The sequence below is a fragment of the Delphinapterus leucas genome, chromosome 4, assembly GCF_059928025.1.
Source record: "Delphinapterus leucas isolate spDelLeu-1000000601 "Yukka" chromosome 4, BTC_Dleu_Yukka2, whole genome shotgun sequence".
NCBI classification, from domain to species: domain Eukaryota; kingdom Metazoa; phylum Chordata; class Mammalia; order Artiodactyla; family Monodontidae; genus Delphinapterus; species Delphinapterus leucas.
Window position 1 is genome coordinate 71,590,241 of NC_143132.1, and position 22,938 is coordinate 71,613,178.

General features: G+C 51.5%; 1 protein-coding gene across 1 annotated transcript in view; it reads right to left on the bottom strand.

Annotated features, from left to right (window-relative positions):
* The window catches only part of MUC4 (mucin 4, cell surface associated), a 43,125-nt gene that overhangs the window by 252 nt on the left and 19,935 nt on the right, over positions 1 to 22,938 (bottom strand). Inside the window, 21 exon segments of the mRNA XM_089909902.1 lie at positions 964 to 1,126; positions 2,834 to 3,066; positions 3,152 to 3,216; positions 4,533 to 4,606; positions 4,965 to 5,144; positions 6,109 to 6,268; positions 7,841 to 8,022; positions 9,583 to 9,720; positions 10,826 to 11,059; positions 11,458 to 11,559; positions 12,151 to 12,318; positions 12,770 to 12,860; positions 13,604 to 13,812; positions 14,159 to 14,278; positions 15,035 to 15,160; positions 15,344 to 15,523; positions 17,263 to 17,351; positions 18,804 to 18,934; positions 20,049 to 20,204; positions 20,954 to 21,118; positions 21,996 to 22,129. Of these exon segments, the coding sequence (XP_089766028.1) occupies positions 964 to 1,126; positions 2,834 to 3,066; positions 3,152 to 3,216; positions 4,533 to 4,606; positions 4,965 to 5,144; positions 6,109 to 6,268; positions 7,841 to 8,022; positions 9,583 to 9,720; positions 10,826 to 11,059; positions 11,458 to 11,559; positions 12,151 to 12,318; positions 12,770 to 12,860; positions 13,604 to 13,812; positions 14,159 to 14,278; positions 15,035 to 15,160; positions 15,344 to 15,523; positions 17,263 to 17,351; positions 18,804 to 18,934; positions 20,049 to 20,204; positions 20,954 to 21,118; positions 21,996 to 22,129 (3,100 nt within the window).

Sequence of the window (22,938 nt, forward strand, 5' to 3'; positions counted from 1 at the left end):
CGGTCAGCAGGTGGCTCGGCCTCCCCATCCCTCCTCTCTGTCGGGCCAGAGGAGGTTTTCCACGATAGGCTCGGCTCCCCTCTAGGGAAGGGGCGGAGTCAGCCCTGACTTGGAGCTGAGGGGAGGCCACCGGGCTACCAAGGAGGGCGGGGGATGGGGGAGGGGTGGTGAATTCATCTAAGGTCGCCTCCACAGGGACTTCGGGGAGGGGGCGGGGCTGGCCGCAGGTGAGCATGCGCAGTCACAAACCCTGCCTACCCCCGGAGAGCTGGGGTCCGGTGCTAGGCTCCACCCGCCCCCTCCTTGGACTCAGGAGCGGAGAGGGCTGGGCCCATCTGCAACTGCAGTGGGAACAAGCGTAGACGGAGGGCACTGATGTGACAAGATGGCCCAGGTGGCGCTGCCCCTCTCCATGGCAGGCCTGCGACCTAGTGCACTCCCCTCACAGGAGCCCCTCAGACTGCTGATGAACCGGTGGGACAGAGGGCGCCAGTTTGAGAGGGCCTCCCCTGTTACTCTTAAGGAGGGGCAGGGCCGGGCCTAGACACAAGACAATGGGCTCCTTTTCCACAATGAGGCAGCAGGCTGTCCACCCAAGAAGCAAAATCAGGTGGGAGAGTCTGGCTTTGGAACCCCGATCCTGTTACTTAACTTGCTGGGTACCTTAGGCAGATTCCTTATCGTCTCTAAGCTGCAGTTTTCTCATCTTTAAAGTGGTCATAATATCTACCCAGTAGCTGGTTTGAGTTGCATAGGTAATATAGCAACTTTTTCATCCGCACAGTTTAGGCATGCACACATCTTCTTTTCCATTGTCCCTTTTCCCTCTGATCCCCTTTCTCTTAATTACAAACGGAGCCATCCTAAATTTTCAGACACCACGAGGTACCATGGCATTTCCGGACCCCTTGCAGCTTGGATTCCCAGCACTGCCCTCCGCCTCCTGCCCCCAGCCCCGCCCACCTGCAGCGGGGCCCATCGGGCAGGTGCTGGCACTGGCCTCCGTGCTCACAGTAGCCCTCACTGCAGGGGGACACGCAGGTGAAGCCGCTCTGGGGGTGGAAGACCAGATGGTAGCCCTTGTATCCGCTGCATTGGAAGTAAGTTTCCAGCGTGCTCACATTCACTGTCAGGTAGGAAAAAAGTGAATATAGAAAGCAACCGATTAACACCAGATCTATACCTTTTGGATCAAGAATTCCATTTTCAGGCATTTATCCTGAGAAATAATTGGAAACACACATGAAAACTACATATGTTCATGGAAGACCAGAGCAGCATGGTTAATAAGAGCAATAATGTTCAACAGGAGTGGTTTTGTTAAATATTGTGCAACTGATAAGCACCACGGTATGAAAAATGCATTGATTAAGAGCATATGCTTTGAAATCAGCCAGACCTGAGTTGAAATTCAAACTCTACTACTAACTGGTTGTGTGGTTTAGGGGAAATTTCTTAACTCTTTCAGCCTCAGTTTCCTTATTTTTAAAAGGAAACTACCTTGCTGTAAATTTTAAATGAGATAATATATGCAGATAATATAATATAACAGATAATATAACAGTGCCTGACACAGGAAGCCCTCATTAAATGGTCACTATTAGTATAACATTCTTTTTAAAATCTATTATAGCACACTATATTAAGACATATTGTAAACTAATATATGAAATTGGAATGTGTAAACAATATACAAGATAATATGTTCACAATTATTTCAGTAATGAGGAGGTTAACAAACATTAGGCATGATTTGATCCCTTTATTGTAAACAAATTTATATGTGTGAAGGTTCCTATGCATAAAAGAAAATTCAGAAAAATAGGTGCAAAATGGATTTGTCTTTGGGGACAGGGATTACAAGTGATTTTTTTTTTCTTTTTGTTAATTTGTGTTTCCTAAAGTTTCTACAATAAACACATTGTACTTGTATAATAAAAATTGCGGGATGTTTGTTTGTTTGTTTTCTCTAACAAAAGGCACAATCAGGTCTGGGGTGTCCTCTTAACCCCAACCCTACCCCCCTACCACCCATACACATAGTAGTTTGGAGAATTTCACATCGTTGCTCCTGGGACGGAGGAGGCTTAGCCTAGATTCTAAAAGAAGCTCTGGCTTGGTCCTGGACCCAAGTAACGCAGCAGCTTCTGTTGGGTTTGACATACTCACTGCCCTGTTCTCTGCCTGACTCACAAAATATGGTGGGCTATTCCTTTCCTTCCCTGGCAAGCTTGCCAACATATTTCATTCCTGTTCCGGGATAATTAGGGGCTGTCAGAATTGAAAGGGACCTCAGAAATCCCATCTCATTTTCCAGATGGGAGTGTGGAGGCCTAGATTGGGGATGGCTTTTGCATGGGGTCACACTCTTTCAGGGAGGGGATATATCTGCCCCTGGGCCAGGTCTCCAGCCTTCAACTGAATATCTCCAGCTGGAGGGCAAAGGCAAAAAGAATGTCCTTGTTTATGTTTATAAAGTACAACGGTCTTTTAACCAAATCATTAACAATTTTGTGGAAAGAAAACCATTAGCAGTGACGGTCAGGAAAGCAGCAGTTGGAGTAATTGCTCTGTGAAACTGTACACGTGGGGATTCATCAAGCAGTATTTTGTGCGCCTGTTCTTGAATTTAGAAGGCTGGTGGGTAAAATGTTCACAATTTCTCTCAAAAATTACAAACAAAAAAAACTAAATTAACTTAATTTTTGTCTGTGGCTTGCTGTAGAACACATTTCAGCCATGGATTTGTGTGGGCTGCAGATCTGTGACAGGCTCCCTCTGCTTACCTCCCCCCTCAGCTATCCCAGTAGCTGTCCCCAAGACAGTGACTCACAAGCCATAATACTGTACACGTCCCTCCTGTAGATGGGGTGGAAGGTCACGTTGTTCCTGGGCCCCGCACTTCTCTTCCACCTCCTCCACGGAGTTAAGAACACCTCCACCACTGCGTCTAGCAGCTGGGTATTCAGGAAGTTGATGACAGGGCCCCCAGGGCGGTACTGGAACTCCGAGATGATGCTCCAGCGGTGAAGGGAGCTTCCTGAGGCCAGTGCTATTGGGGGTCCACTGTATGGGAGGGGCAGAGTGAGGGGCCAAGGGGTGAGGAGTTTGGGGGAGGACCCGGCGACCAGGTGGGGATAGTCCCACTTACATTCGATCCACTTGTCTGTTCCAGAGAAAGGACCGCACATCCAGGTTCCTCAGTCTATAGGCCACCTAAGGCAGGGGATGGGAGTTGGGGTGGGAGGGTGGAAGTGAGGGTGAGGCCCAATCCAGAAAGGAAACCCTTCCCACTTTAATGCATATATTCATCCCTTTCTGTTTCCTTCTTCCCTTTTTTATTTTTTTCTGGCCACACCCTACAGCTTGTGGGATCTCAGTTCCCTGACCAGGGATTGAACCCCGGCCACAGCAGTGGAAGCCTGGAATCCTAACCACTAGGCCACCAGGGAACTCCCTGTTTCCTTCTTTGAAGATGAGGACCCAAGACACCAGAATGTTTCTTATGCATTTCTGCATCCCCACACCCCAGCCTAGCCTGGTGACTGGCACAGGTCCCTGCTTAATAGAAGTTTGTTGGTGAGTGAAGGACTTTACATATCCTCACCCCCACTTCCTATCACAAGGGGAGAATCTGAAATGAATGACCTCTACCTTGCCTCTGATCCCCGATTTACCCACTCATTCTCTCCCCACGTGTATATTGAACAGAGATTATCTTTAGCCAGTCCTAGGGGATGGTCAAGTGTGAGGGATGTCAGTGTGACGTAGGAACAGTCCATTCTCAAAGAGCCATAGTCTGGCGCAGTAGACAAATGTTAACAGATTTTACCGTACGGAGTGTGGAGTGCTGTAGTAGTAGTAGTAGCAACAGTAGTAATAATAATTTGGATAATTTTTTTTAATACATTGTGTTTTAGGCACCGTGCTGAGTGCTTTGCCTACATTATCATTTAAACCTTGACACAAACCACTGACATAAGTACTGTTATTAATTTTATTTTTACAGATGGGAGTTCAAATAATTTGTCTAATTATTACACCTGCTCTAGTGAGTGGTAGTGTCAGGATTTGAACCTGGGTAGGGTTCTAGATCCTCAATAGCTCAACTACTGTGCTACTTTGCCTGTGATTGGGGAATGGACAAGGGCATGGAAGCCAAGAAGAGGGAGGCCCAGTTTCCTCGGCGAAGTCAGGGAAGGCTTCCTGGAGGTGAAATGCCCTCTTGTGTTTCCTCCATATAATATCCAAGGGCAGGTCTTGAGGGATGCTCGGAAGGAAAGGCTGCATTGACTCGGCCACCCTGGACTCTATTCATTGCGAGTTGGTCATTCTAACCCCCTTGGAGGTCTCTGTCCTAGGCCTTCCTGCTTTCCTCACCCCCAGCCTTCCCTGGGGCAGGAGGCTCCAGCCTCCTCTGGCAGTTGAATCTGGACGGATTATGAGATGCAGAATGCACAAGCCATGGCTAAGACCCCACCCAGAACCTGCCAAGACCCGTCCCCCACCCAGAGCTGGCCTGCAGCACTGACCGAGGCATTGACATCTGCTTGGGAGGCACCTTCGTCTTCAATGAGTGAGAGATGGATGATCCTTAAGGGAAGCTCTGGAGATGAGAGAAGGAGGTTCATAATCACCTCACAGGTTTACCAGAAGGATCAGCAGAAGTGGCCAAGTCTGCTGACCCTCACACAAATGCATGTTGGACTATGATCAAGGCTTCCCTGACTCTTGTCTTGCTGAGCTGTGAGGTCACCTTCGGTCTTTCCTCAGCAGACTGCTCAGGCCCGTGGTTCATGCTGTGACAGCTGCCCCCCACTCGCTCCCATAGCCTACAACTTACCACCACCTGAGGGAAATTTGGAGTTGTGTCCTGTGAGTTTGAGGGACTTAGCCTGGCCCCCAGAGCCCCATATCGTCCCCCAAGGAGAGAGAAGTGGGGATGGTGGAGTATCTGGTTGTACCTAGACGGACGGTTGGAGTGAAATTGTTCCCAGCCAGGAAGCAGCGGGTGTCGGTGAAGGCTGGGGGGCAGGTGCAGGCGGGCTGGCAGGCCAGAGCCTGGGAGAGGTAGCAGTGGCCGTTGTTGTAGCAGTAATTCTCAGGGCAGGACTTGTTCTGACAGAGGAAGGGGTTCTCCAGAGCTGCAAGGGGAGCAGAGAGGTCAGCAACACCTCTCTCAGCAGCAAGGGGCAGCCCCCGGCCCAGGGAAAGCTGCTCCCAGGACAGGCTTGATTTCTTTCCCGCAAAGCCCACTTAAACTGCATTCTGCTTGTGGGCCACTCTGAACCCCAAACTATCCTTCTTCCTTTTCCAGACATTTCTTTGCCGGGCGACCCTTCTTCCCCTGCCAGGTAAGGGTTCTCCCAATTCTGCTGAGGGAATGGAGTGTTTATCAGACCCTTCCCATCAGGAAAGGACTCTCTTTCAGGAAAGCCCACCGACCTGTTTTCTTCACTTCCATCCCCTTTTCTGCCTTTATAAGGCTGTGGTTCTACCTCTCTGGTCTCTGCTCAGAAGATGCAGTGGTCTCTAGATTTCACTGGGGCGCTTCAGGGGGCTTAGTGGAGGCCTCACCATGATGCCCTCATGACTCTGATGGCTCAAAGGTCAAGCAACAGATGGTAGAAGGAGGACTCAAAGGGAAGACGAGGCACACCTGCCACCAGATACCCATGGCAGCACCCCCGCCCTCCCATCCCCCCCTCACACAATGTCCTGACTAGGGAAATGCAGAGACCCTGGGCCTTGCATCTCTGAAAAACCCCGGAGCCTGAGGGCCCCACCCCAGCTTACTTCTGGCTCCCTGGCTGCTGCTAAAAGTTCCCTGCCCTCTCCAGGCCATCTTCAGTCTTTTGCCCGGGGTTTCCCCCAACAGTGCCTCAGGGCTTCTCAGCTCTGGCCCCTCCTCCATGCCTGTACAATCTCTTCTCCTTCGGCCTCACACCCTGCCATACCCACCTTACCTCCTTACCATACCTACCTGTATTGAACATTCTAAAGACTTGCTGGAAAGGGGGGAGAAATGGTTCGCCCAGTTGTCTTAGGCCCTCGAGATGTCACCTGTCCCCAGAACCTCCTCCTGCCGAGGCCCTGTCCCCAGCTCACGTGCGCAGTGACGTCCATCCCCAGTCAGGTTCGGGGGGCAGGCCTCGCAGCCCTTCCCGGAAATGCACTTCACATTCGGGAAGCACTGCTCTTCACAGGGGTCCTTGGAGCGGTTGCAGTAGCGGCCTGTGGTGTTCCCGTCACACTTGCAGTCGGCCACCTGGAATAGGTTGCTGATCACTGGGCGGCCAGGAGGCTGAACCATTAAGGGTTTCTGGGGTGTTGCTGTACCAACCCCTCAGGTCTGAGAACCCATGGACCCTGAGTCCTTGTCTTAATTCTGCCAGTATCCACTGAGCAGCTTCTTGAACAGGTCCTGGGCCTGCACGTCCCTGTCAAAGGCAGACCGTCTTCCAGGCCACGTGGCCTCCCTGGGCCATCCTTTTCCTGAGCCCTCTGCCTGGCCTTTGCCCCGGGATCCCAGCCTCTTCCCTCTTACAGCAAATCTCCTTGCCTGAAACCCTTCCTAGACAGGGGCTAAATAAATAAATATTCTACTATCCCTGGAAAACTTGATCCTACGTAAGCTGCAGTTTCCTGCTCTCTCTTCCCTTGCTGACTCCCAGCCAAGAAGGAGGCTCGTTGCTGAGCACAGTGAGAGCTCGCAACAACCAGAGCAAGGGCACAGGGAGGGGAATCGTCCAGATCCTCATCAAGTTCCTCATCTCTCTTTTCTATCTCGCCTACTGAGATGACGCTGGAAAGCTCCCCGAAATGGAACCCTTTAACACTGGATATCTTGGGATATGTAAAATAATATATTGATTTTAATCCCTTTTCCCCCCACTCTGTATTTTTTTCCTTTTCTGCCTCCTGGACTCCTCCACCTCTCTCCCTTTCAAGTAGGAATTCTCTGCTCATGCTTCAGGAGAAGGGTGTGTGTGTGTGTGTGTGTGTGTGTGTGTGTGTGTGTGTGTAAGAGGTGAAGGAGGTAGTGGGGTATTGCCAGCCGAACACTTTCCTTTCTGACTCCCCCCAAAAAGTTAAAAAAAAAAAAAAAAGCAGATGGGGCCAGATTCATGGACTTAGGCCAAGTATCTTGGCTAGAAACTTGAATGGAGAAGGATTTTCTTCAAACTGCAAAAGAGTTGTTTCTTTTATTTGGAGGAAGAGAGTAAAAGGGGAAAAAAAAACGTTTTGGGGGGACCAAGATCAGAGGGATCTGTACTTCTCTTCCCAACACCATGAAGATGAAGCCCCAGAGAAATGGCTACGCAGTGCTTCTAGGCAGATGGGACCCTAAGCCACTCTGCCTAAGCCACAAGGTTTCCTGTGTCTGAGCAACGCACAGAAGCCACAGAACACTCCCCTATGTCTGAAGGGAGGGTGCATGGAGCTGTGATCCATGTAGACTCAGGCCCAGGGACCACATGGGCACCTTCCTACCCACATCTTACTGTCTTACTTCACTGTCTTACTCCAGAACCATGGAGCTGGCAACCACTGGGCAACTCTAAGAAAGACTGAGGTGGAAGTTTCCTGTCAGCCTGGCTAAATGGGAACTGGGAGATAAAAATTCAGTTGAGCTATAAGCAGTAAAGAAAGTTCTATTTCTTACACTTGTAAGTTTGTGGCCCGAGATTGTTGTCTGCTCTACTCACCTACCACAGCTCCACCCGCCTCCCATCACACACATTAGCACAGAGGAGCTGAAGGACGACATCCTTTCAGTTCCCACTTCCTTTCCCTCAACTTGGAACCTGCCCCACCGCCCACCCTCTTCACCACTCACCTCCAGGGAGGAATCACCCACCCAGCTGGTCTGGTTGTATAAACACTGGCTCTCTGCCTTGCACGCACAGACCACTGTCCTTGGCTTGAGTACAGATGACAAGTTGTCCTTGGCACTTCTTGCTAGAATCTCCAGAGTAAATGGTCCCAGCAACTTTGGTGTCCATAGCAATGTCCCATTCTCTGCCCCAGGGAAGACGAGACTGTTGAGAGCTGGAGGCCTCAACTGCTCTGCTCTCCGCCACCCCAAGAGCTGATGCTGGACATCCCCCCACCCCAGAACACCCCTCCAATTTTTTCCGGCATTTCCTTGAGCAAGGTTGGTTTCCTGGAGTAATCCTGATCATGCTCCGAGCTGGAGGTGGCACCAACCCAACTCAGTGATCGTAGGGTGGAACCTCACAGAGGGGGAGGCAGCTGCTCCCCCTGAAGAGACCCCAAAAGGCAACGCTGCCTAGGCCTGCACCAGGATGGGACATCCAGGGGGGATGGAGGATGAAGGCCAGGATCCTCCCAACACTTCCCCAGGCTACACTGCAGGCCCAACTGACTTCAGCTTCATGGCATCCTCATCCCTCGCCCTGATTTCTCACCCACTGCTCTCATTGCCTGGACTTTTGACCAGCCACCTTCAGACACCAGACTACAGTGAAACACTGCTACCTATCAATAAAGACTCTTCTGATCCAACCTGTCTTATGTTTTTCAAGAAAATAGGAACGTCTCCTTAAAACAGTAGATTGAGAAGAGCTGATAGGAGGGAACAAACGAGCATAACTTCCAGGCCAACACTCTTCAGGACAGGAGCCCCATGGAGCAGAAAATCTCCTGATACTATTAATTTGGCACCTGAGGGGATGCTATATGGAGCAACAGGGTACAGCCAAAGCGGTCCCTTCTTATGCACAGAGAAAGAAAATGAGTCAGAGAGGTGCTCAGAGCTCAGAATAAGGTCCCTAAGGGCTTTGGTTTTAGCAAAGAGCAGTCACCAGCTTAATTAGTGCTGGCAACAGAAGGCAAGCTACATCCTGTGGGCTTTGACTCTTTTTTTTTTTTTTTTTTGGCCGTGCCTCGTGGTTTGTGGGATCTTAGTTCCCAAACCGGGGATTGAGCCTGGGCCCACCGCAGTGAAAGTGCTGAGTCTTAAGGACTGGACTGCCAGGGAATTCCCTGGGCTTTGACTCTTGACCCAGATCATGGTTACAGGCCTGAAACCGGGTCTTCACACCATTACTGGGAGGGAAAGATGGAGCTTTGCTTGGTCCCAGCGCAGAAAAGCAGATAAAGAGAGGCAAAGTGAAGTAAACATGGTTGACAAACAAAAATAGTGAGAAAGGTACCAAATGAAGTTATTTGCATTTCTTTAAATCTCGTTCCATATGATATCCTTCTTTTAATAGATATGAAAATGTTTTAAATTAGTATTTATTCATTGTTATGTTTATTCTAATAATTTGTTGATTGCATAAGGATGATTGCATATTATAAGACTGAGATGAAATGATCTTTGAATCAGTTGTACATGCCCAGAGGCAGTCTAGCTAGCCAGCCAAATCTCCATAAGCCCATCACTACTATTCACTGGGGGCACCTATTTGAATTACAGGGATTATTCCCAAGAAATGTTGGTCCTGGATATTCCAATGGAAAAGTGACATGAAGTTGCACAGGGTATAATAATGCAAAATTACCCGAAGCTTGACTGTGACCTCGTCTGCTACAGCCCCAGCCAAGGATTCTTACCAAAGAGCTTGAAGTCAGTGTAGTTGTTTCTGAGAGCGAATGTGACGTCCTTAGTGCTGCTGGTGTAATTAACCACCTTGGCCTGTCCCATGTAGGCTTCCATCACATCAGGACCCTCAATAGACGGGGGGTACTGATCTGAGACACAAAGAAGGAATGCGAGATGTGAGGCAAGATACTCTCTTGTCTTCTGGGCCTCCTGTTTCTTCAGTCCTCTCTCTTGTGTGAGGCATTGCCTGGGCTGTGACCTACCTCCAGAAGAAGGAATTATTCTGTGTACCTGCTCTCAGACACATGCAGAGAAGGTTGTGGTTGTATTGCCCACACACCCAAATCTTCATTCTCTCTTTTATCTTCTCCTCAAACAGGATTCAAGTTCTTTCCTGATCAGAATGCTATTCTGGGCATGGTATGAAATGAATCAGATGTCAGCATTGCTCAGACCGTTGTGGAGTTTTACCTTTGGAAGAGGGCTGTAAACCATGAGGGTAACATCTGATGGGCTTTGCATTTGTCAGGAAATGGAGAGGGAGTAAAACCTTTGCACTGGTCTCTGTGTTTTGGAGCCCTGCTATTTCCATACAATTGTGTATTCATTCATTCAGTCAGTCAGTCATAACAAATATTTATTGAGCATCTACTCTATGGCTGGAACTGTTCTAGGTAGTAAGGATGCAGCAATGAACAAATAATAAAAAAGATATCTATGAAAATTAGAAAATATGTTAGATAGTTATAGATACTAAGGAGAAAAAATAAAGCAGGGAAGGCAAATAGGAAGTGGGGGTGAATGTGAAATTTTAGGCAGGCTAGCCAAGAAAGGCACTGCTGAGAAGGTGACATTTGAATAGAGACTGGAAGGAGGTGAGGGACGAGCCTGTGGCTCTCTGGGGGAAGGGCATTCCAGGCAAAGAGAATAGCACGTGCAGTGTCTCGGAGTCGGGTGTGAGCCTGGCATGTGTGAAGAACACAAAGAAGCCAGTGGGGCTGGAGTGGAATGAGTGAGGTGGGAAGTCCTAGGAGAAGAGTTTGGAGAGGCAATGGGGCCAGATTGGATAGGGCTTTGAAGGTTATCATAAGGACAGGGCTGGGGGATCATGGGACGGTTTGAGCAGAGGAATAACATGAGCAAAAGAATCTATTAAGTTTTAAAAATGTGTAGCTTAAAGGAGTGTCATGGAAGGGGGTCACCTCATCTGCCCCCTAACTCTGCACATGCCTCCCTGGGCCTCATACCACTTACTCAGGGTGGTGTTCATCTGCTGGTATCTTCTAAAGAGCATCCCAGTGTACAGTCCAAGGCTTTTGTTTCCTGTGGCCAGGGCATCGTAGATGCAGTGTGTATCTCCATTACACTTGGAGGTCAAATTTTCATTCAAAGATTTGTTTCCCGACAGTTGTGAAAAGAAGACAGGGGTGAAGTTGGAAGGCAAATGGTCGTCCCTCTTGCCAAAAAGGCTTGTTCCGTTGATTTCCCCTAAAACACACAAGGTGCGATGGTGGTGGCACCAGGGTGGGACTCCAGCTATATTTCTGCTGTGTCCACCCCTTACCCTTACTTTATATGGTTTGGGTGGGGGAGGGGTATGTGGAAGGACAGAGTGACTTCCAGCTTCTGAGTCTGGAAGTCCCCGCTCTCGTGAGTGAGGGCCACCCAACTTCCTTGTCCTCTCTTCCAGGTAGAGAGACGCAGGTGGGACGGAAGTGGAGGGGACAAATCTGAGGTGGCACCAGCATCCTCAGGTCTCTTCCTTCCTACTCCCCTCTCATAGAGGACAGGGGTCTGGTCCCCACAGGCCTGAGGGAGGCAGTGCGGCAGCTTCCGTCATCCTGGCCCTACCCCATCTGCCTGGGGACCCTGAGGCTCAGACTCACAGGCCATTCCATAGTGAAAAAGCATCTCCTCGGAGCTCCCTGGGGGAAGGGTGGAGCCATTGGGCATCCTGAAGTCGTCATCTGGGTTGCCGTTCCAGAAGCCTGAGGGACAGAGCAGGGGTCAGCCACCCTGGGACTGTGGCCCTCCCTTCCCTGGGGAGCATCCAACAGGTCACATGGAGATGTGGGGAGTAGGGGGCCTGCGAAGCCTCTTTCAGTTGCATCTGTTGTCGGTTCAGTCCTCCAGGAGGCCAGGAGAGGACTATAGCCTCAGAGCCTGCCCCTGTGCTTCAGGGAAGAAGGAAGTGAAGGAGGAAGTGGGGAAAGAAGGGAGGGAATGTGGGGGATGGGGGAGGGTGGGAAGGTGTGAAGCCAGAGGGAGGGAGGGAGGGAGGCAGGGAGGGGAAGGGTGGCTGCTGGCCCCATGCTCCCCAGAGCCCATCCTCAATGCCCCCTCCCCCCCCGCTGCCCTGGACCCGGAGCTTCAGGAGGACGGAAAGTGAGCCTCAGAGGTAGCTGAAGAGCTACCTCCCTCCTCCTTCCCTGCTGCTCTGTACCCTCAGGCTCTGTTCCAAGGAGGCTGAGAAAGGAAACTCCACCTGTGATATCCACAGGCCCACTGGAGGTGGAGCTGCTTACGGGCTGGGGGGTCTGAGCTCCCACGGCAGAGGCAGGCTCCTGCCTGTTCCTTACCCATGAGGCCCTCTGTGTGGTTCTGATACTCCTCCGGGAGGCTGCAGGATGCGTGGAGGATGTTGGAGATAGCGATCACTGAGATGGTCACTGCCCCATCAAAGTTGGCTGATACTGTGGAGCCATTGCGGGTCATTACAACTCCAGAGGTGTTGAACATCTCCTGGCCTGGAATGTTGGGAGACAAATGAGGAAAAAGCCAGCATTGGAGCCCTGGAGGCCCAAGACTTGGCAGTAGTGAAGTTTCAAGATGCAGCGAGGAGACTAAAAGCAGCTGGGAGATGCCCTGCAGGGTCCTACTCCAGTGGCCCCAAACCACACTCACAGGACACCTTCACGGCCCACCCCACACCCTTCTCCCTGGGGACTGAGGACGGGCTGGAGGCTGTCACGGCCTCAGGGGAAGGAGAGAAGTGAGGAGGGAAAGTTTAAGGCCCGGCTCTGGTGAAGGAACTGCTCAGACACAGCTGCTGGAGGGACAGCAGGGGTGGTGACCACGCTGCTCTTCCCCGACGCCACTGCCTCTCCGCCCCAGCTCCCTTCTCCCTGGTGCTGGGCACCCTGCTGATCCTGACCCAGGGTAGCAGGAGAGGGCAGCTGACGGCTGTCCCCAGCCTACCTTTTGCACCTTCATGGTTAGTCTCAAATGTTACAGTCTGGTTGTTGAGCCGAACGTGGATTGTGTCACTGGGCTCAAGGAGCCATTGAACCTGGAAGGGAGTTGGCAGAGGCCTAAGACCAACCTGCAGGTGGGCCCAGAAACTGAGGAAGGAGGCTGCGCAGAGCTCAGAGCCTGGGGTTTGGATGAAGGTGAAGGTGATGGGGAGTGTGACCATGAGGTGATGCTAGCTACCATGTGTGAGACGCTTGGCATGGGCCAGGCTCTGAGCGAGGCACGTTTCATAGATTAGCTTTTAAATCTCACAGCGGCCCTGTGAGGTAGGTAATATTATCATCCCCATTTTACTCTAAGGAAAAAGAGGCACTGGAAGTTAAGTTGTTTCTTCAGTCTCACAGCCAGGACCCTAATCCCGTGTCTCCCGGGCTGACTCTTTTTTTAATTATTTATTTATTTTTATTGAAGTATAGTTGATTTACAATATCATGTTAGTTTCAGGTGTACAGCACAGCAATTCAGACATATATGTATATGAAGAATATATATATATATAATTCTTCAGATTCTCTTCCCTTATAGGTTATTACAAAATATTCGGTATAGTTCCCTGGGCTATATAGTAGGTCCTTGTTGGTGATCTATTTTATATACAGTAGTGTGTATGTGTGTTAATCCCAAACTCCTAATCTGAATCACTGCGCTGGCAGGATGCATCCTCCCTCCCTCCTGCTCCCTTCCCTTCTTCCTTCTCTTTCTCCTCCGGGGCCTCAGTCTCCAGCTGAAGGTCCCTGAGCTAAAGGCTCCCTGCGAGGGGAGGGCCCCGGCCCCACTCACCGTGATGGGGTCCAGGCTGCTGGAGTTGTATTCAGCGGCGAAGGCAATGAAGTTGGTGGCCTGGGCCGAGCCGGTCTGGGCAGTGCGGCCCTGCAGCAGGAAGGAGGAGTTTCTATCCTGGGTCCGGACCAGCAGGAAGTCTCCCAGCCCATTGAAGGTGTAATTGGCACCATCCAAGGTGGTGATGTGGGGGTCCCCAAACATCCATGCTGGAACAAATGAGGTACCAGGTTGGCAGGGCAGACCAGGGAAAGACCTGGGAGGCTTCAGCCTGGAGAGGTGCTCATGGAGCATTTAACCCTCCCCGAAAGCCCTCTTGTGCTTGTGTGCCCACTCATGTCCTCTCATTACCTCCCCACCTACCACACCTCTCCCTCCGCAGGGCCGTGTTTGAAGTCCCTCCTCTGCCACACTCCGCACACACCTCCACCTTCCCTTGTGGTCACAGTGCTGCCCCAGGAAGCTTCTGCCGCCCTGGTCCAGACCCCGAGGGGCTACCCCTCCCCAGATCTTCCACTTCAGCCCTGCCCCAGGGCTGGGCTCCGGCAGCCTCACCTGGCCTCGGGGGCTGGTACCCAGCGCAGCTGACGCGGGGCCTCCTGAGCTGGTACAGGGCGCAGAAGGAGGGCTTGTCGTTGAAACGGCAACACCAATTCTGCGGCTCCAGTTCTTGGTCTGTGGGGAAGAGCAGCGGGTGGGGGGAGATGAGGGACCTGCAGGACCCAGCTGGGAGGTTTGGGCAGGATGATGTGGGCGGCAAGGGCATGGTTGGCAAATCAGGCCCACATGAGTTCAGATCCCACCCTGCTTAATGACCTTAGGCCATTGACCAGTTACTATGTCCCTTGTGGGCTTGTCAGAGCCACGTGGAGCAAAGCCTCTGGTGGGCAGGCACAGGGTCCTTCCTTTCTTGGAGTGGGGGGCGCTGAGTCCCACCGCTTTCCAAGCGCTGGGAGTGGGAGGCTGTGGCTGGTCGTCTGGGGACTAAGGAGGCTGCTGAGATTGCAGGGAGGAGGCGGGGAGCACATGCTTACCCTGGGCCCCCAACCCTGTCCTCTCTAGCTCCTTTGGAAGGTCTCTGTGGGAAACGACCCCATGTCTTCCCCCAGACAGCCTGCTAATCTGGGTCAGACCAGGCCCCTCCCCTTCCCTAGAAAGATGTCCCTACTCTGGGCTGGGGTTATGGGCCAAGTGGAGATGGGGCAAGAGGAACTCAGTCAGAAATCCCTAGGATGCCAGCTGGAAGGGATGTCGGAAACTTCCTAATCTTACAAGATCAGGAAATTGAGGGGAAGCAGCTGGGAGGAAATGCGGAAAAGAGGCTTCATTCTGTGGGTCCCACTGCTGACGTGGAGCCCAAGCTGGTCTCTGACAGTGAAGAACAGAAAGCTCCAGCAAAGGCGGGGTTGAGTTTTCCGTGGACACACTTACCAAACTGCCAAGGACTCTGCACTCTCCAGCCTTGGAGAAGCTCTCCCCAGGGTCCGTAGCTGCAGCACACACCCCCTCTCCAGGAGGAGAAGCTGCACAGCTGCCTGCTGCCAAGGCCCGACCAGGCTGCAACAAGCCCAGACACACTCAGGCCCAGGATGCCCGTGGTGGTGGCGGCAGTGGGGTCGGGGTGCTTCCAGGGAGGAACTGAGGGTGCCCCGGAAGGGAAAGGTCAGGCATGGCCAGAGGGAGGGGGTGGGCTTGTGGGGGACACTGGGGGTGCCTTGAGAGATAGGAAGGAGGCGTCACCTATGTTGATGGGCTGGAATCTCAAGTCCCATAGTCCCTGCCTCCAGGAACACGGGCAGGAGATCTGGTTCCAGCCCCAGCTGGGCCACTGAGACTCTCTCTTCAACCACTGCAGGCACTGGAGACGGTAGTTGCGCTTTTCTTCCTTGTGTAGCTTGTAGATTTGCAACCCTCGGAAGCCTGGGGGAGCAGAGGAAGAAGAGGTTATCCCAGGGCCGGGGGCCACAAGCTCTGATTTAGCTTTAGGGACAAGCAAAACTCATAAATGCACCCTCTGTATGTCACTCCCCCAACTCTGGACAGCCCTTCCAGGGATGAACCCAACTGAGACTGGCAGGGATTCCTCCCCAAAGGCCCCTTTGATGTGACGGTCAAAATCCCAAAGCTTGGATCTTAGGGTGAAACCCTGGGACAAGTGATGGGCAGGGAGAGCTCACCTATACCCAACTCAGAGCCAAACCCTGGCCCTGAGCTTCACTCCACCCCATTCTCTACCCTCATGTCTGCTACTCTAAGCTCTAATACCTGCCAACCCCCCCAAACCAGTTTCTCCTCATGCACCCTATATCTCAGTGAGTGATGCCCCCAGCCACCAGCTACATGCTCAGACACTTGCACAGACATGCCAGTGGCCAAAGCAGCCAGGATGGAGGCTGAGGCTCAGAGGTCAGCTGGGGAGCCACAGGGAAGGTGGCACATGAAGCAGACGCTTGCTCCGACAATACGAGGCTGAGGAAGCTTCCTCTGTGCCCAGATGCCATCCTTGGAAACGAGAAGTAATTGGGAGAAGAAATCCTGAAGGGGGTTTGAACTTCAAATAGACCTTTAATTAACTGTAAGTTACTTACCACCCACCCCAGCTGCATGAGAGAGAAATGGGGCTCCAGAATACAAAAAAATGCAATAGGACATAATGTATTAGATTTTGATCCTGTTCCCACACAAAAGAAGAAATTATCAAGATAACTACAGCTTGATAAGGTTTTGAAAAGGATAATCATTGTTTGTGATTAGCTGTTCGTGTATCTTCTCCACAATGGCCTGGTATCGAGGGAAACACACCAGATACTCGCCCCCAAAACACACACACACACTATCACATTGCGCCCCCTACATCACAAGCGGCTGCATCTGGATAGAAGGGACTTAATCTGATAGGATAGCTTTCTCCACAAGATGGCACTCATGATTTGACTCAGCTTCTGTTTACCAGAATTTCTTGCCACAGAACAATTAGAACTGGATTTATGCTTCACAGTTTACATGGCTAATTTCTAATGCTAAAATATCTTTTGTTCTATCACATTTTGGAAACTGTAATTTCTTTCCCTTTGGGGCCACCAGACAGTACAAGTCATGGAGGAGGCCCATGGGACCTAAAGTACTGGCCTTCTTACCAAAGAGCTCTCTGAGACCAACATAGTTGATCTTTATTTTTTTCATACTTGTGGCTCTTAGCACTGTATCCAGCACACAGCAGGTACTCAATAAATGATGACTGAATGGATGTTAGATCCCCTGGAACTCCTTTTTGGTAGATCCATTAAGGGATCTCATCTGGGTTCTCTCTCCAGCTCTAGGACAGGACACTTGGAGAATTTTCCTAACTGCTCATTCATGTGCCCACCTCCTGCTGTACCCCGTCCTCACTTTCAGGATCTGGGCCCCCTCTCATAGTCCTCCTGGGTTTGGCTCATTCCAGGGAGAAGACTCTGTACTGCATGAGGGTGCAGGAGGTACGCTGCTCCCTGGGCAGTGCCAAGTCTGGATTCCACCTGTGGGAGGTCAGATTGTGCTGGAAACACCCTTTGGGATGGTGGAGATACAAGGGAGCTGCCCCTCTAGGACTGTCATGGCACGCGGAGTGCGAGACAGAAGAGGACTTGAATCCCTCCAGTGTGATAAGGTGGCGCTTTTACCTGAGTTGGAATCCAGGAATTGGTCTGGACGATACTTCTTCCACACTGGCTGGAATGTCAACGGGCTATTTTTGAAATACCCATCTCCACTGCAGGCAAAGGAAAGAATCTCTGGCCTCTGTCACACACAGAGTCTTTCCCCTCAGTCGGCAAGTTACTCATTCATCTGGCCGGTCAGTCAGCCCACTCGGTCCAGCCGGTCATTAGTTATCAGCTGGTCAGTCAGCTATTCAGTCAGAATCACTGACTCCCAGCGCTAAGCAGGAGAGGGAAGGAGGCGGATGGGGCAGGGGTTGGAGGCCCTAATTTATTCCACATCAGATGGAGAACTGCAGGAAACCGGTCCTGAGACAGGGGTGTGAAAGAAACAGCTCAGGCCTCCTTCCTGTTAGTTTCCCTTCAACTAGGGGTTGGAGAGGGGGCGCTGTAGGGGACGGCTGGTTGTGAGGGTTAAGAGCAGTCTCTGAGTTAGGAGGACCTGGGCAATGGGTGCTCCGCCCCTCCCCACACACCCCAGGGTGGTGTTTAAGCGCCGCTCCAGGAAGGAGGAAACCCTGGAGCAGAACCCTCAGCCTCTCTGGGTGCACGTCTCAGAGCAGCGACTCCGGATCCTTTCTCCCCTTTGACACAGGACAGATGAGGCACATGGGCATGACACCTTCCATGGGTGCACTCAGAATGGTGTGAAATTCCTAGCTAAGTTGGATAATTCCGCTACTTTCTCCTCCAGGGCACATCAAAAAGCAAGTGAAAGCAATGTAATTATAGGGGCGATCCTGAACACACTCTCGGAGAAAAACCCTTGCAGCAATTACCAGTAACAAATTACATGTGACCTTCACAACTGATTGCACACACACCATGGCTCGGAGCTGTTGTGTCAGAGAATGAGCCATCTCCACACTTGGGAACCCACGCCCGCATCCACGCGCCATCCACCTCTCTGCTCTCCATCTTTGCCACTGACCCCACACAAGCTGTTGGTGCCCCTGGGCGAGAGGTTAATTCTCAGCCCATCAGAAGTCAGGAAGGCAGATTTCAGCATTATATTTTGGATTCAACTTCCTGCTTTGCCACTTCCCAGCTTTGTGACTTTGGGCAATGACTTGTCTATTTGTACCTCAGTTTCCTTACCTGCAGAATGGGTAGTAAATGGTATCCCCTTCATGAGGTTGCTGTGATAGTCAAATGAAATAATGCCTATTAAGTACTTGGTGTAATAAATGTTGGCTGTTATTGTGATGATATTTGAGAAGTCGAGAGAGGTCAGCTAATGTCAGTGGAAATCCTAGAAGTGAAAGCTCTGGGAATTATTATCACTGTGCACGGGGATTGGGGTAGGAAAGAGAATGGCAGGGTGAATAGGGATCTTTTAATCTGAAACAGCAAGAAATGGGAACTGGAGTCTGTGTGAGTCAGAAGCATTGGCAAGGAGGAATCCTGCCTTGTCCTGGGGGGGGATGGAGTGTGTGTGCAGCGCAAGCCCTGCTCTGCAGGGCTCCAATTATCTGCTCAGGGCTGACAGCCCCTCCCTGTCCTACCTGGAGAAGCCCATCAGGACAGGGTTGCCTGGGTGCCGGGTCACATCCCACTGCATACCGCCGCTTTGGTAGAGAAACATGGCGTAGGACCTGCTCCCGTCTGTGGAAAGGATGGCCTGGTAGGTGTTGGTCTGGGGGTTGGTAGGAGACAGACATAGGGATGCCTGTGAGAGATCTGGGATGTCCCACCACCCATCCCACCCCCCACCCCCACCACATCCACGTCACCTTTTCCTGGCCTACCCAGAGCAAAGGCATGGGCTTAAAATATAAACAAGTTTGGAATTATGCACAGATTTCACCCTAACTGTCAAAGCACCTGCCATGGTGGATTTGCCTTCTTTGTGACTTCTTTCCAGGGAGGGAAGGTAAAGGACTCTGGGTTAGAATCCAGTTAGAAAAGGGTCTGTATGAGAAAGCTTCAGCAACCTGAGAGGTTAGCCAAGACACTCGAGAGCTGGGAGAGGCCTCAGGAACTTCCTCTGGGATATTTAAGGATATTGTCCCAACGTCCCCTCACCCTAAATAGCGTGGAGGACCACACAGGTGAGACTGGAGGTTCTCTGAAGGTGGGTGTCAAGCACTGGGTTTGTACAAAGGAGGTAAGCAATGAATTTGTTGAGCCAATGAAGAAATGAGTGACTTTTTAGACCAGACACAAGGAATAACTTTGTGACTGTCCGAGCAGTGAGGCCCCAGAGAGAAGATTAAGGAGAGCCTGTGGTGTGCCCCCTTCCACTGGATGCATTTCAGTTGAGAGCCAGAGTGCGGAGTCAGAAAAACCTCAGTTCCAGGCCTGGCTTTGTCATTTCCTAGCTGGGTGACCATGAGCAAGTTGTTTAACCTCTCTAGCCATCATCTCCCTCATCTCTAATATGTGAATAATAATATTAGGTTGAGCCATATAAAATTGCCAATAGGCAGCCACTTTTGACTAACAGAAATTTCATGTCCCATGTTTCAACTCCTAATACCCAGTGCTCTGGGCTGGTGTGATGTCATATAAGAGAAGCCCTGAGGCACACCTGGCACGTGGTAAGTGCTCAGGAAACAGGGTGGGTGGGGGGGGGTTGGAGGTGGAGGGATGGGGGATGGGGAGGCGGGGAGGTAGGCCCAGAGGGGAGTGCTATAATCAGCCATCTGTCCTTGAGTCAGAGAGGAGTTTAGAAGAGTGGGCCCTGCCTAGGATTCTAGGATGTCTGACTTCCAGATGGTTCACAGGGAAGTGCCTATTGGTCCACTCACCCCGATGGTCCCCGAGGCAGGATAGGCGGGGACGTGGACCCACGTGACCTTTAGCGTCCACCTGGCTTTGTAGTTCCAGGTGTTTGTTAACCTTTTAATCCAAGACTCCACCTCCCTCACTAGCAGGTTGTATTCATCATAGAGAGTCTCGTATTCCTAGAAAAAGAAGGCAGATACGGACAAGGAAATGAGGGTCCCAGCTCAATACTCCTGAGGGACCCCCCACTTTCTGCTCACTTTAGCCCACCTGTGTCTCCCATCCTTCCCCCTCCCAGGCCTACGTTTTCAAAGTTAGTGCCTGTGACCTTAAGATAGATCCAAATGCGGGCCACAGGGACACCTGGGGTGTATGGAGTGGAGAGTCGAGGCCCAGAAACCCAAGTCTTCTGGACTTGAACTTGTGCATCTCTTAGCATAAGCTGGCTCTGACTGTGCAACCACCTGCGCCTCTTTGTACCTCCCTATGTCCGGCTGAAGGCTCCTTGAAGACAGGCATGTATTTCTTCACCTTTGGACCTTCCACAGTGCCTTGTCCGTGGCAGGGGCACGATCCACATTCGCCTACGGTAGCTTTCATTGTGCTGGTACCTCCCACTGATTGGAGTCATAAACCCCACCCAGGAGCACACGCAGGGTCCCTGCTTGATTCAGCCTCGTTAGGATGGACCCCTGCAACCTCATTCTAAAATCAAACCATGGATCGCTGCCACGCATCTCTGTCACCTGCAGTCTTCCTGTGGTTGTGTCCTAGTCTGCTTCCTTCCCGCCCTCATATTTAAGCTTCAATCCCTGCCCACACTGAGCCCGGGCTCTGACAGCTGGAGCACTTTCAAGGTCCTCCACACAGCCCTTTGTCTCTCCTTGGCTGCTGCAGGACCCTGAGTGCTGAGATTTGAAAGGCCCACCTGGTAAAATATGGTCCCCCGGCTGCTGGAGAAATCAGCATCGTCCCAGAATGGAGCCACCAGGGCCACAGGATCCCAGGCTGTAAAGCCTCTAAGGGGAGGGTTGGGGTAGGAGAAAATCTGGTACTCTGACTCCGGAAAAATGATTTGGCCATTATCTGTGAACTGAGCACAAAGGTTCTTCTGGTTAGCATTCAGGGAGGGAGCATCCCAGCCTTGGGTCAGCTCCTGGGATGCATGAGGGTAGAACGTCAGAGATTTCAACAACCTCTGGAAGGTCTCATCCATCTCCCTGCCTGCCGGGAGAGGCCCTGTACATAGTTCTCCCACAAATACTCTTCATCCTTAGGCCATTCCTCACGTCCTAAGTCCTTCCTAAGGTGGTAGGTTTTGTCCTGCTTCAGTGGCAGACCCATCTACAGACCAGCCCATCATCATAGAGCAGACGTCTCTGGGTAAATCCCCTTAGCCCCACCCCTGAAGCCTGTGCTATATCCGTTAGAGCTAAAAGAATTGATACCCTCACCTCATCGCTGTGTCACCCTTTCACAGTGTGTCCTGACTCAGCCCCCTCACTGAGGGCCACGACTGCCATTCAGCTCTCCTCCGGGAGACATGAAGTATCAATACTTGGACCAGGGAACCAGGAAATAATTATAGAAAATGTGAACAGCATCAAAGAGTCAATTTTCCCAAGCAGAGCGTCCTACTCAATAAAAGGGCCCATGAAAACGGTGGAGAGCTTACTGGCCCCGGCACCTCTCTACTGAGGTGACAACACTTCTGTCCACCTGGGTGGGGAGGCCTTGCCTAGCTCCCTGTCTTCTTCAGCTGGTGCCCTATCATTAAAGATGGTGCATGCAAACTGAGCTAGCGGCAGGGACACAGTAGGTGCCTGAGCAGTGCTGCTTCCATTCTCCTGCTCGGTCATGGTCATGTTTGGTCATGGTCACAGGGATGTCTCTGAGGCTTAGAGGGAGAAGCAAGGCCCGTGGAATGCAGGTCGTGGGTCCTTCCCTTTGGGCTTCAGTCGGGGACTCACATAGAGGGAATCCCGGAGAGAGGAGCCGAGGGGGAAGCCAATCTGGGGTTTGAAGAGTGGCGAGGTGAAGTCCACAGTCCTCTTGACAAACTCCTGGTCTCCAGCACACAGCCCATAGGGGAACAGGGAAACGCCTGGGCCGGTACAAAGAGGAGCAGGAAGTTCTCATGGGCCCTGATGTCATCAGGGCTGGTAGGGGCCCCCAAGAGTGTCCCCAAGCTGCTCCTCCTCCCTTGCCCCCCGTTCCCCTAAGTGGGAGCCATCAAGGACTCCTCTCTCCACTTGCATTCAACCCATCTCCTCATTTTACCCCTGAAATGGTATACTCAGCCTTCCCCAGTTTGAAGAAAAACAGGTTCTGCTGTCAGAATACCAACAAATTATTCTGTACCAGTTATGGTACTCAAAATTCTTTTAAGGGTGAAAAGACAAAATTCCTCCAATGTAGTGAAGATGAGTAATTGAAAGATCATTTCACAGAATGAGACTTGTTCCCTAAGATGGTATTTCTCTAGGTAAACTTAAAATCCCCGTAGAATTTGTCATCAGATCCCCCATGGAGGTCCTTGGGCTCCAATCTGAGAAACCTTGTCCTAAACCTTTCTCAAATGGGCCTCCTCCTTTCCATACTGGCAGCCCTCACCTGGTGTTGCTTGGAATACTGCAGCAGTCTCTACACTGCTCTCCTGGCCTCCTGCAAATTTATCCCCCACCCCAGCCACCATGGCACTGTTCATAAATGTAAATCACGCCACGTCCTCCCTGGTGCATGTTATCTACAAGATTCCCTCACATGACAGCTTTGCTTCTCAGCACCCTTCCCCTCACTTCTGGTAACCCCAAATGCTTTACGGATCTCCTCCCCATGCAACATTAGGACTGCTTTTCCTGTCCATGCCTTTATTCCAGCTGTTCAGGCCCTCCTGCCTGCCTGGGGCACTTC